General features: G+C 40.3%; 1 protein-coding gene across 1 annotated transcript in view; it reads right to left on the reverse strand.

Annotated features, from left to right (window-relative positions):
* The window catches only part of LMNTD1 (lamin tail domain containing 1), a 161527-nt gene that overhangs the window by 106451 nt on the left and 39920 nt on the right, over window positions 1-15156 (reverse strand). Inside the window, exon 3 of the mRNA XM_063446105.1 lies at window positions 14908-15077. Coding sequence (XP_063302175.1) covers window positions 14908-15077 — 170 coding nt within the window. The remainder of the gene's footprint in view (window positions 1-14907; window positions 15078-15156) is intronic.

Here is a 15156-nt window from a genome sequence, read left to right on the forward strand (position 1 = left end):
AGAGAGTGATATATAACATATCGATACACAGAATAATATATAACATATCGATACACATAGTAATATATAACATATCGATACACTGTGTAATATATAACATATCGATACGCAGAGTAATATATAATATAGAGATACAGAGAGTGATATATAACATATCGATACAAAGAGTAATATATAATATATCGATACACATAGTAATATATAATATATCGATACACATAGTAATATATAACATATCGATACGCAGAGTAATATATAATATATCGATAAACTGTGTAATATATAACATAGAGATACAGAGAGTAATATATAACATATCGATACAAAGAGTAATATATAACATATCGATACACTGTATAATATATAACATATCGATACACAGAGTAATATATAACATATCGATACACATAGTAATATATAACATATCGATACACTGTGTAATATATAACATATCGATACAAAGAGTAATATATAACATATCGATACACATAGTAATATATAACATATCGATACACAGAGTGATATATAACATATCGATAAACTGTGTAATATATAACATATCGATACACTGTGTAATATATAACAGAGATACAGAGAGTGATATATAACATATCGATACACAGAGTAATATATAACATATCGATACACAGAGTAATATATAATATATCGATAAACTGTGTAATATATAATATAGAGATACAGAGAGTGATATATAACATATCGATACAAAGAGTAATATATAACATATCGATACAAAGAGTAATATATAATATATCGATAAACTGTGTAATACATAACATAGAGATACAGAGAGTAATATATAACATATCGATACACAGAGTAATATATAACATATCGATACACTGTGTAATATATAACAGAGATACAGAGAGTGATATATAACATATCGATACACAGAGTAATATATAACATATCGATACACATAGTAATATATAACATATCGATACGCAGTGTAATATATAACATATCGATACGCAGAGTAATATATAACATATCGATACACATAGTAATATATAACATATCGATACACTGTGTAATATATAACATATCGATACACAGAGTAATATATAACATATCGATACACAGAGTAATATATAACATATCGATACACAGAGTAATATATAACATATCGATACACTGTGTAATATATAACATATCGATACGCAGAGTAATATATAACATATCGATACACAGAGTAATATATAATATATCGATAAACTGTGTAATATATAATATAGAGATACAGAGAGTGATATATAACATATCGATACAAAGAGTAATATATAACATATCGATACAAAGAGTAATATATAATATATCGATAAACTGTGTAATACATAACATAGAGATACAGAGAGTAATATATAACATATCGATACACAGAGTAATATATAACATATCGATACACTGTGTAATATATAACAGAGATACAGAGAGTGATATATAACATATCGATACACAGAGTAATATATAACATATCGATACACATAGTAATATATAACATATCGATACGCAGTGTAATATATAACATATCGATACGCAGAGTAATATATAACATATCGATACACATAGTAATATATAACATATCGATACACTGTGTAATATATAACATATCGATACACAGAGTAATATATAACATATCGATACACAGAGTAATATATAACATATCGATACACAGAGTAATATATAACATATCGATACACTGTGTAATATATAACATATCGATACGCAGAGTAATATATAACATATCGATACACATAGTAATATATAACATATCGATACGCAGTGTAATATATAACATATCGATACGCAGAGTAATATATAACATATCGATACACATAGTAATATATAACATATCGATACACATAGTAATATATAACATATCGATACACAGAGTAATATATAACATATCGATACACAGAGTAATATATAACATATCGATACGCAGTGTAATATATAACATATCGATACACATAGTAATATATAACATATCGATACACAGAGTGATATATAACATATCGATATGCAGAGTGACATATAACATATCGATACGCAGAGTAATATGTAACATATCGATATGCAGAGTAATATATAACATATCGATACACAGAGTAATATATAACATATCGATACGCAGAGTAATATATAACATATCGATACACAGAGTGATATATAACATATCGATACGCAGAGTAATATATAACATATCGATACGCAGAGTAATATATAACATATCGATACACATAGTAATATATAACATCGATACGCAGAGTAATATATAACATATCGATACACATAGTAATATATAACATATCGATACACATAGTAATATATAACATATCGATACGCAGAGTAATATATAACATATCGATACACAGAGTAATATATAACATATCGATACGCAGAGTAATATATAACATATCGATACACAGAGTAATATATAACATATCGATACGCAGAGTAATATATAACATATCGATACACATAGTAATATATAACATATCGATACACATAGTAATATATAACATATCGATACGCAGAGTAATATATAACATATCGATACGCAGAGTAATATATAACATATCAATACACAGAGTGATATATAACATATCGATATGCAGAGTAATATATAACATATCGATACACAGAGTAATATATAACATATCGATACGCAGAGTAATATATAACATATCGATACACAGAGTGATATATAACATAGCGATACACAGAGTAATATATAACATAGCAATACACAGAGTAATATATAACATATCGATACACAGAGTAATATATAACATATCGATACACAGAGTAATATATAACATATCGATATGTTATATATTACTATGTGTATCGATATGTTATATATTACTCTGCGTATCGATATGTTATATATTACTCTGCGTATCGATATGTTATATATTACTCTGTGTATCGATATGTTATATATTACTCTGCGTATCGATATGTTATATATTACTCTGTGTATCGATATGTTATATATTACTCTGCGTATCGATATGTTATATATTACTATGTGTATCGATATGTTATATATTACTATGTGTATCGATATGTTATATATTACTCTGCGTATCGATATGTTATATATTACTATGTGTATCGATATGTTATATATTACTCTGCGTATCGATATGTTATATATTACTCTGCGTATCGATATGTTATATATTACTCTGCGTATCGATATGTTATATATTACTCTGTGTATCGATAGAGTAATATATAACATATCGATACGCAGAGTAATATATAACATATCGATACACAGAGTGATATATACGCAGAGTAATATATAACATATCGATACACAGAGTAATATATAACATAGCGATACACAGAGTAATATATAACATAGCAATACACAGAGTAATATATAACATATCGATACACAGAGTAATATATAACATATCGATACACAGAGTAATATATAACATATCGATACGCAGAGTAATATATAACATATCGATACATAGAGTAATATATAACATATCGATACGCAGAGTAATATATAACATAGCGATACACAGAGTAATATATAACATATCGATACACAGAGTAATATATAACATAGCGATACACAGAGTAATATATAACATATCGATACACAGAGTAATATATAACATAGCGATACACAGAGTAATATATAACATAGCAATACACAGAGTAATATATAACATATCGATACACAGAGTAATATATAACATATCGATACACAGAGTAATATATAACATATCGATACGCAGAGTGATATATAACATATCGATACACTGTGTAATATATAACATAGCGATACACAGAGTAATATATAACATATCGATACGCAGAGTGATATATAACATATCGATACGCAGAGTAATAAATAACATATCGATACACAGAGTGATATATAACATATCGATACGCAGAGTAATAAATAACATATCGATACACAGAGTAATATATAACATATCGATACACAGAGTAATATATAACATATCGATACGCAGAGTAATAAATAACATATCGATACACAGAGTGATATATAACATATCGATACGCAGAGTAATAAATAACATATCGATACACAGAGTAATATATAACATATCGATACACAGAGTAATATATAACATATCGATACGCAGAGTAATAAATAACATATCGATACACAGAGTGATATATAACATATCGATACGCAGAGTAATAAATAACATATCGATACACAGAGTGATATATAACATATCGATACGCAGAGTAATAAATAACATATCGATACACAGAGTAATATATAACATATCGATACACAGAGTAATATATAACATATCGATACCCAGAGTAATATATAACATATCGATACACAGAGTAATATATAACATATCGATACGCAGAGTGATATATAACATATCGATACACTGTGTAATATATAACATATCGATACATAGAGTGATATATAACATATCGATACGCAGAGTAATATGTAACATATCGATACATAGAGTGATATATAACATATCGATACACTGTGTAATATATAACATATCGATATGCAGAGTAATATGTAACATATAGATACATAGAGTGATATATAACATATCGATACGCAGAGTGATATATAACATATCGATACACTGTGTAATATATAACATATCGATACACAGAGTGATATATAACATATCGATACACTGTGTGTTAAGGCACCTTTTGTCTTAATAAGTAAATCACCGTTTAGTCCACCTTCCCCTCTCACCGTATCAAGTCCTTGTTCGTATACTGTATAATCCACGAACCATAACCAGGGGCAGCAGTAATTTCTCGAATAACGATATCCACCAAACGGCATAAGTTTCCCAATAATAGTCCTTAAGCGTAAATAAGAATCCCCCCAATAACGAGACTGAAGCTCCGTGTTGAGGGTCAAAACAAGATCTGAGGACTGGAACATCCAGCCTGCTTTTTATTAGGAAAAAGGCACACACAGGGCACTCCCAGGGGGAGGATGAAAATAACCAATTATACACAGGGTAACACCCCCACCTCTCCTCCCCTCAGATAACCACATAACACAATTATGCTGTACAATATTTTACCCCAGTTCTGGATGTACCCCAAAACCAGGGGGTACACCTTTAAGTCCAGCACCGCTTGAAAGGTCTTGGTTAGGGGAACACTCTGTCCAAATCCCAGCCCATTCGGTTAAGGGGTTCGGGAGTTATGGATGATTGAAGTTTTGACCGACTGCACGGATCTTCTAGCCGAAAAGAGTTCCACAAGTTTTGGCCCTGCAGTCGGTCTCCGTTCGCCGGTTAGAATCATACGAAATCCTCATCATCCACAACTATCTCCGAGTTCGCTGGATTACCCCTAGGCCGATTACAGGTAACTACCGAATGGCTCGTCGTTCGGTAGTTCCAACACGAATTTCTGGGTGTATGGAGGTCTCAGCGGTGTTCGCCTGTTTGGGTATCCGTTTTTAGTTCCACGCGTTCACAGGCAAACACCGCTGTTCGCACGCAAGATGGCCGCGAACACGTGCAAAAGTCCCGAAATGGCGGCCACCCATATGTTAGACATGGAGTTCGTGCGAAATGAGGTGAACGGCTGGAAAACAGGCTGGAACGGTAAAACATGCTTCATAACATAACGGATCAGTCATTTAGACGGATGGCACAAAATAGCCGAATCCACCAAAGCACTAGACAGACGGATGGTTCTGTCACACGGCTCCCCCCTTGTGGAACACTCCGGCAGACCCGGCTTGACCCTGTGGCGGGTCAACTTGGGGATGCCCGGACTAAGAGGTGGTGGATATGTCGGTTTGCCGTGATAAGCCATCCGCATTTCTGTTCAGCTTACCGGGTCTGTAGCTAATAGTAAAGTTGTAAGGTTGCAATGCCAAGCTCCATCTCAGCAGTCTCCCATTGTCGCCTGAGACCCGGTTAAGCCAAACGAGGGGGTTATGATCTGTTACAAGGGAAAACTCTTGCCCATACAAGTAGGGACTTAACTTTTTCAATGCCCAGACTAGGGCTAAACATTCTTTCTCAACTGCCGCATAACTCACTTCTCGGGGTAGTAATTTTCGGCTGAGGTATGCGACAGGATGCTCTCCTCCATCTTCCCCAACTTGGCTTAACACAGCCCCCAGTCCATACATGGAAGCATCTGTGTGAACGAGAAAGCGTTTGTTAGGGACTGGGGCAGCCAAGATAGGGGCATTCACAAGAGCTTGTTTCAGTGCCTGGAACGCAGCTTCACAAGCCGGGGACCACAGGACCTGCTTAGGCAAATTCTTTTTCGTCAGGTCTGTCAGGGGCTTAGCAATAGAGCTGTAGTCAGGAACGAAACGTCGGTAGTACCCTGCTGTCCCTAGGAAGGCCAATACCTGGGTCTTAGTAGTGGGTGTGGGCCAGTTAGCCACCGCTTCTACTTTGGCGGGCTCTGGTCTCTGGTTCCCACATCCCACTCGGTGACCCAGGTACTGTACTTCTGCCATACCTACATGGCACTTTTCTGGCTTCAATGTCAGGTCGGCGGCCCGAATCTTATCCAGTACCACCCCTATGTGTACCAGGTGTTCCTCCCAGGACCCACTATAGATCGCTATGTCGTCCAAGTATGCACAGGCAAATTCTTGGAAGCCATCCAGGAGTCTATCCACCATCCGTTGGAAGGTAGCCGGGGCATTCTTCATCCCAAAAGGCATGACCCTAAATTGGTACAGGCCAAATGGGGTGACGAAGGCCGACTTGGGGATAGCATCCTCGGCCAGGGGAATCTGCCAGTAGCCCTTACATAGATCTATGGTGGTCAGATAACGTCCCCTGGCAATACGATCTAGTAATTCGTCTACCCGGGGCATTGGGTAGGCGTCAGTGGTAGTCCGCTCGTTGAGTCGCCTGTAGTCCACACAGAACCGGGTGGTCCCATCTTTCTTAGGTACTAGGACTACAGGCGAAGCCCAAGGGCTGTCAGAGGGTTCGATGACCCCAAGCTGGGTCATCTCCTGTATCTCCTTCCGCATTCCATCTCGGACTGCTTCAGGGATACGGTAAGGCGGCTGTCGTAAGGGGGTCTGTCCAGGGGTCTTGTGTACCTTGTGTACAGCGAGGTGGGTGTAACCTGGCTCCTGGGAGAAAGTTGCTTGTTTCTCCCACAACAACTGTTTCGCTTGGATCCTTTCTGTGGGGTTTAACCTGTCTCCTAACTGTACGAGGGCGGTGAGGTCAGTCTGGGGGTCCCTCTCTAATAGATCAGGGAGAGGCAAATTCTCAGGGTCATCTGTAGCTGGGGCAAATACGGCTGCAATGTTCTCCGGTCGTTCTTGATACTCTTTCAGCATGTTCACATGAAAGGATCTCTGGACCCTCTCGTCTGAACAGCTGGCTATCAAATAGGTAGTATCGCAGATCTGCGCTACTATTTTGTACAGGCCTTGCCAAGAGGCTTGCATCTTGTTGGCCTTCACAGGTTTGAGCACTAATACTTTTTGCCCCACCTGGAAGGCTCGCTGTCGGGCACCCTGATCGTACCATCTCTTCTGTCTCCCCTGGGCCGCATGGAGATTCTCCCTTACCATCAGGGACAGTTTCTCCATGCGGTCCCGAAGTTCCAGAACATATGGCACTATGGGGGTCCCTTCTTGCTCAGTCTCCCCTTCCCAGTGTCCCCGGATGAGATCTAGGGGTCCGCGGACCCGTCTCCCATACAGTAACTCAAAAGGGGAGAACCCAGTAGATTCCTGGGGCACCTCCCAGTATGAAAACAGTAGGTGAGGCAGGAATCTCTCCCAGTCCCTGCAAGTGTCTGTAAAGGTCCTCAGCATCTGTTTGAGGGTACCGTTAAAACGCTCGCAGAGACCGTTAGTCTGTGGATGGTAAGGCGAGCTAAGCAAGGGTTTAATGCCACACACTTTCCACAGCTGCTGGGTGAGCACCGCAGTAAATTGGGTTCCCTGGTCGGAGAGAATCTCCTTAGGGAACCCAACCCTGGTAAAAATCCTAACCAGGGCATCAGCAACCGTCTCTGCCTCTATGTTAGACAGCGCTACTGCCTCTGGATAGCGAGTGGCATAGTCCACTACAGTAAGAATATACTTCTTGCCTGATGGACTAGCCCTGGCCAGTGGATCCACAATGTCAACAGCTATGCGGGAAAAGGGCTCCCCTATAATAGGCATCGATGATAGTTTAGCCTTAGGGTGGTCCCCCCGCTTTCCTACCCGTTGACATGTGTCACAAGTATTGCAATATATCCGCACAGCCTGGTTGAAGTTGGGCCAAAATAAATTCTGGGAGATCCTATAGGCCGTGCGGCGGGACCCTAGATGTCCTGCTAAAGGGACATCGTGCCCTATCCGCAGAAGCTCCTGCCGGTATTTTGCGGGCACCACCAGCTGGTGATTCTGCGGAGGGGCTATCTTCTTCTGGGAAGGTTTCGGGATTCTGTATAGCCTGTCCCCCACCCACTTATACCGCTCCCCGTCTATCCCTTCCTCTCCAGCATCTGCTCTGTCCCTGTACTTTTGAAGGGTCGGATCGGCCCGGGTTTCCCTCCCAAACTCCTCTGGGGAATCCCAACGTAAGGGGGTCTGAGCTAAGGTGTCAGTCGGGGAAAAGGGTCTTACCTGGGTCTCCTCGGCAGGTGGGCTGGTTCCAGAGGCACGGGTCTGAGAACGAGTAGTCACTGGGTTAACGTCCAAGGGGCCCATCGGAGCATAGGCCGAAACCAAAGGGGCCAAATCATTCCCAAGAAGCACATCAGCGGGCAAGTCTTTCATATCTCCAACATCTACGTGTCTAGCGCCCACTCCCCAATCCAGGTGAACACGGGCAACAGGTAACCGGAATACGGCTCCCCCTGCTACCCTCACGGCCACTGTGTCTCCTGTGTGCTGGTGTTCTGAGACTAAGTTCTTTTGGAGCAGTGTCATGGTGGCTCCTGTGTCTCTAAGTCCATTTACCACTCGGCCATTTAGTTTCACAGTCTGCCGGTGTTGCTGGCGATTGTCCTGATGGGCTGCTTGCACCGGGTCGGCTTCGTGCAAGATGCCCCAGAATTCCTCCTGCTCTACACAGTGAGCAGCAGGCTGTGGTGGTCGCTGATTCGTGTTGGCTGGTCTCCTCCAGGACTGCGCTTGGTTGGCGTGGTTCAGTGGACACTCCGGGCGCTTGTGTCCCAACTGTTTGCACAGAAAGCACCGGATGGGTTGGGAATAATCCCTGGCATTAAATTTGGATGGCTGCACATAAGTATTGGTCGGTGGTACTACTGGGTTGCGATGCACTGGGGGTTGGTATGTTGTTGGAATCGGAGGGGCTGCTGGTCGGTATTCCACTCTGGTCGGAACTTTAACAACGGTATTGTCCAGTTTGCGAGCATCAGTATATTCGTCTGCCAACCGGGCCGCCTCGGGTAGGGTAGAGGGTTTTCTATCTCTGACCCACTCCCGGACCCCGGTAGGCAATTTCTCGAAGCAGTGTTCCAGTAAAAATACCTGCAGCACCTCCTCCCCCGATACTGCTTGGCATCCCGCCATCCAGTGGGCTGCAGTACGGTGAACTCTGCAAGCCCATTCCACATAAGAGTCGCCACTTTGCTTGTTGGTTTCCCTGAAGCGCCGTCTGTAAACTTCTGGGGTCACCGCATACCTGGCTAGGAGCGCATCCTTCACTGCCCGGTAGCTGGTGATCTCCTCCTCTGGGATGGCCCGAAATGCGTCACTAGCCCGGCCGGATAATTTCCCAGAGAGGATGGTGACCCATTGATCTGTGGGTACCTGGTGTAGAGCACACTGCCTCTCAAAATCGGCCAGGAACCCATCGATCTCTCCTTCATTTTCAATAAAATTTTTAAATGCAGCAAATGGTACCTTTTTCCTTCCGGGATCGTTATTGGGTACCTCTGCTGCTGCAGCTCCTCTTCCTTGGAGCGCTTGGTGTGCTGCTACTGCGGCTTGCACACGTTCCACAATGTCTGCTGAGGGGTTGGGGCCAAAGTGTGCCAGCCTTATTTGCACTGCCCGGTTAAATTGTATTTCCTCGGGTGTTAAATCCAAACTGCTGGGCACATTAGCGCTCTCCGTTCCCTGTGTTGCATCCATTTCCCTTAGCAAAGCAATAATTTCCCGTTTCTTTAAATTGCTTGCTGATCGACCTCGGCGTTCTATTATGTCCTTAAGAGTAGCACGTCTTAACTGTTCATACTGCATTTCTTTCCTTCTGTGTTGTGGGATTCATCCCGTCGCTTGCCACCAATTGTTAAGACACCTTTTGTCTTAATAAGTAAATCACCGTTTAGTCCACCTTCCCCTCTCACCGTATCAAGTCCTTGTTCGTATACTGTATAATCCACGAACCATAACCAGGGGCAGCAGTAATTTCTCGAATAACGATATCCACCAAACGGCATAAGTTTCCCAATAATAGTCCTTAAGCGTAAATAAGAATCCCCCCAATAACGAGACTGAAGCTCCGTGTTGAGGGTCAAAACAAGATCTGAGGACTGGAACATCCAGCCTGCTTTTTATTAGGAAAAGGCACACACAGGGCACTCCCAGGGGGAGGATGAAAATAACCAATTATACACAGGGTAACACCCCCACCTCTCCTCCCCTCAGATAACCACATAACACAATTATACTGTACAATATTTTACCCCAGTTCTGGATGTACCCCAAAACCAGGGGGTACACCTTTAAGTCCAGCACCGCTTGAAAGGTCTTGGTTAGGGGAACACTCTGTCCAAATCCCAGCCCATTCGGTTAAGGGGTTCGGGAGTTATGGATGATTGAAGTTTTGACCGACTGCACGGATCTTCTAGCCGAAAAGAGTTCCACAAGTTTTGGCCCTGCAGTCGGTCTCCGTTCGCCGGTTAGAATCATACGAAATCCTCATCATCCACAACTATCTCCGAGTTCGCTGGATTCCCCATAGCCGATTACAGGTAACTACCGAATGGCTCGTCGTTCGGTAGTTCCAACACGAATTTCTGGGTGTATGGAGGTCTCAGCGGTGTTCGCCTGTTTGGGTATCCGTTTTTAGTTCCACGCGTTCACAGGCAAACACCGCTGTTCGCACGCAAGATGGCCGCGAACACGTGCAAAAGTCCCGAAATGGCGGCCACCCATATGTTAGACATGGAGTTCGTGCGAAATGAGGTGAACGGCTGGAAAACAGGCTGGAACGGTAAAACATGCTTCATAACATAACGGATCAGTCATTTAGACGGATGGCACAAAATAGCCGAATCCACCAAAGCACTAGACAGACGGATGGTTCTGTCACACTGTGTAATATATAACATATCGATACATAGAGTGATATATAACATATCGATACGCAGTGTAATATATAACATATCGATATGCAGAGTAATATATAACATATCGATACACAGAGTGATATATAACATATCGATACACTGTGTAATATATAACATATCGATATGCAGAGTAATATATAACATATCGATACATAGAGTGATATATAACATATCGATACGCAGTGTAATATATAACATATCGATACACAGAGTAATATATAACATATCGATACGCAGAGTAATATATAACATATCGATACACAGAGTAATATATAACATAGCGATACACAGAGTAATATATAACATATCGATACACAGAGTAATATATAACATAGCGATACACAGAGTAATATATAACATATCGATACACTGTGTAATATATAACATATCGATATGCAGAGTAATATATAACATATCGATACATAGAGTGATATATAACATATCGATACACTGTGTAATATATAACATATCGATACACAGAGTAATATATAACATATCGATACACTGTGTAATATATAACATATCGATACACAGAGTAATATATAACATATCGATACACTGTGTAATATATAACATATCGATACATAGAGTGATATATAACATATCGATACACTGTGTAATATATAACATATTGATACACAGTGTAATATATAACATATCGATACACTGTGTAATATATAACATATCGATACATAGAGTAATATATAACATATCGATACGCAGTGTAATATATAACATATCGATACACAGAGTAATATATAACATATCGATACGCAGAGTAATATATAACATATCGATACACAGAGTAATATATAACATATCGATACACAGAGTAATATATAACAGAGATACAGAGAGTGATATATAACATATCGATACGCAGTGTAATATATAACATATCGATACGCAGTGTAATATATAACATAGCGATACACAGAGTAATATATAACATATCGATACGCAGAGTAATATATAACATATCGATACACAGAGTAATATATAACATATCGATACACAGAGTAATATAGAACATATCGATACGCAGTGTAATATATAACATAGCGATACACAGAGTAATATATAACATATCGATACACAGAGTAATATATAACATATCGATACGCAGTGTAATATATAACATAGCGATACACAGAGTAATATATAACATATCGATACACAGAGTAATATATATAACATATCGATACACAGAGTAATATATATAACATATCGATACGCAGAGTAATATATAACATATCGATACACAGAGTAATATATAACATATCGATACACAGAGTAATATATAACAGAGATACAGAGAGTGATATATAACATATCGATACGCAGTGTAATATATAACATATCGATACGCAGTGTAATATATAACATAGCGATACACAGAGTAATATATAACATATCGATACGCAGAGTAATATATAACATATCGATACGCAGAGTAATATATAACATATCGATACACAGAGTAATATATAACATAGCGATACACAGAGTAATATATAACATATCGATACACAGAGTAATATATAACATATCGAAACACAGAGTAATATATAACATATCGATACACAGAGTAATATATAACATAGCGATACACAGAGTAATATATAACATATCGATACGCAGTGTAATATATAACATAGCGATACACAGAGTAATATATAACATAGCGATACACAGAGTAATATATAACATATCGATACACAGAGTGATATATAACATATCGATACACAGAGTGATATATAACATATCGATACACAGAGTGATATATAACATATCGATACGCGGTGTAATATATAACATATCGATACACTGTGTAATATATAACATATCGATACACTGTGTAATATATAACATATCGTTCTGCATATGGACATCCTGTGTCAGTTAAATCCCCATAGGAAAGCACTGAGTCAATCCTTTCCTATAGGGGGTGGAGGGGGGATGACAGAGGGACATCAGTGCTGGGATCGGGTAAGTAAATAAAGTGTTTTTAACACTATATTGGCCGGGTGCTGCAAGGGAGGGGGAGACAGGGGGAGCTATGGTGTTATTAATACAGGTTTGTATTCCTAGGACTATAGTATCCTTTTACGTCAATAGTGAGTTCTAACTTATGTCATGTTTGTATTGTAATCGCATTGAAGGCCAACGTTCAGAAGAAAATATTGATGGAATACAAGTTCTGAATTGGGATTAGAGTCTATATCATTATGGTCCTTCAGCAGGGCCAGATTAAGAGCCCAGTGGGCCTGGTGCTGACAATTATGATGGGGCCTAATTACAGAATCTTATCAACCAAAAACACTAAAACAGTCATACCTCCCAAGCGTCATGTATCTGATGGAGATGGTGCTGGAGGGAAACTCAAAGGATGCAGCTATAAGAAAACACATACTCTATGCTAATCTCTCTCTAATTTATGCTTTCATCTTTCAAGTAAATACATACCCCCTAACAGCAGTGTCCAGTGAAGCAGGAAGTCAATGGGCGGGGTAAAAGGGTGTGCCACTGACACGAATCACGTGACCAGAACTGCCAAAAGGGACGAGCATGCCCAAAAAGGGGGCATGTCTGTCCAAAGAATTGGACGCCCAGTCCCCTAGTCTTCCAGTGTCTCAGTGTCCTCATTTCTCCCCGTGTCCCCATGTCTCAGTGTTTCCCTTGTCACTAGGATACTAGGGGACACTGAGAGACATGGAGACACTGAGACACCAGGGAACACTGAGACACTTGGGGACACTGGGAGACATGGGGCACTTGTGGATACAGACATGGGGACACAGACACTGGGAGACATGGGGACACAGACACTGGGAGACTAGGAGACATTGGGAGACATGGGGACACTGAGACACTAGGGACACTGGCTGGGAGGCATGGGGAAACAGACACTTGGGGACACTGTGAGACATGGGGACACTGAGACACTAGGGACATTGGCTGGGAGACATGTGGACACTGTGAGACATGGAGACATTCTGTCCCTATGTCTCACAGTGTCCCCTAGTGTCTCAGTGTCCCCTAGTGTCTCAGTGTCTCAGTGTCCCCATGTCTCCCTGATGCCTTTCCCCTCATCCCTCACTTCCCTGAGCTGTTGTCTATCTGCAGGCTGGGAGCTGCTGTCTGAACTCTCTGTGCAGAGCTGCTGCCCCGCGGATCAGTGAGTAGAGAGAGGCAGGGAGGGATATGCTGTAACTTCCTATCCCTGCCTCTCTCCACACACAGTGACCCCTACTGGCTGATGCTGGTACTGCAGAGTAATCTCCATTTATACTGAGAAAAATATCTGCATTGTATTGCCGGTATTACTGCAATACCGGCACGGCCAGGCAGCCCCAAATACCAGTCAGATAGCAAACCCAAGAGTAGGGTGTAAAAAAAAGCTCCATCAGCCCCTATGTTAATCCGGCTCTGTCCTTCAGCTTTAATTGTTCTAATTTAGACTAATCTCCGGCGATTTTCCTTTCCTGTGACATTTAATACATTTTTCTGTTTTGGTCAATAAGCATATTTCAGTTTTGAGGTCGTGCAATGAAGCACTTTATGTACCTGTGCTGATATTCTGCGCCTATCAAGCTATTCTGTTGACCGATGAGTCCGTCTTGGGTTTGGTAATTTTTATCCAGTTTTTCCTGGAGATTTCGGATCTCCTCCTCGTACAGACCACGTATAAACGTCACCTCATCCTCAGGACGTTTGGGGGCTGTTATACTCTCAGTCTGGTGAAGGAAATATAGAGACTGTTAGATCAATGATTAAATATCAGCTAACTTCTTGTACAGCGAGTCGCAGAGACGG

This window comes from Pelobates fuscus, chromosome 3 (assembly GCF_036172605.1).
Source record: "Pelobates fuscus isolate aPelFus1 chromosome 3, aPelFus1.pri, whole genome shotgun sequence".
NCBI lineage: Eukaryota > Metazoa > Chordata > Amphibia > Anura > Pelobatidae > Pelobates > Pelobates fuscus.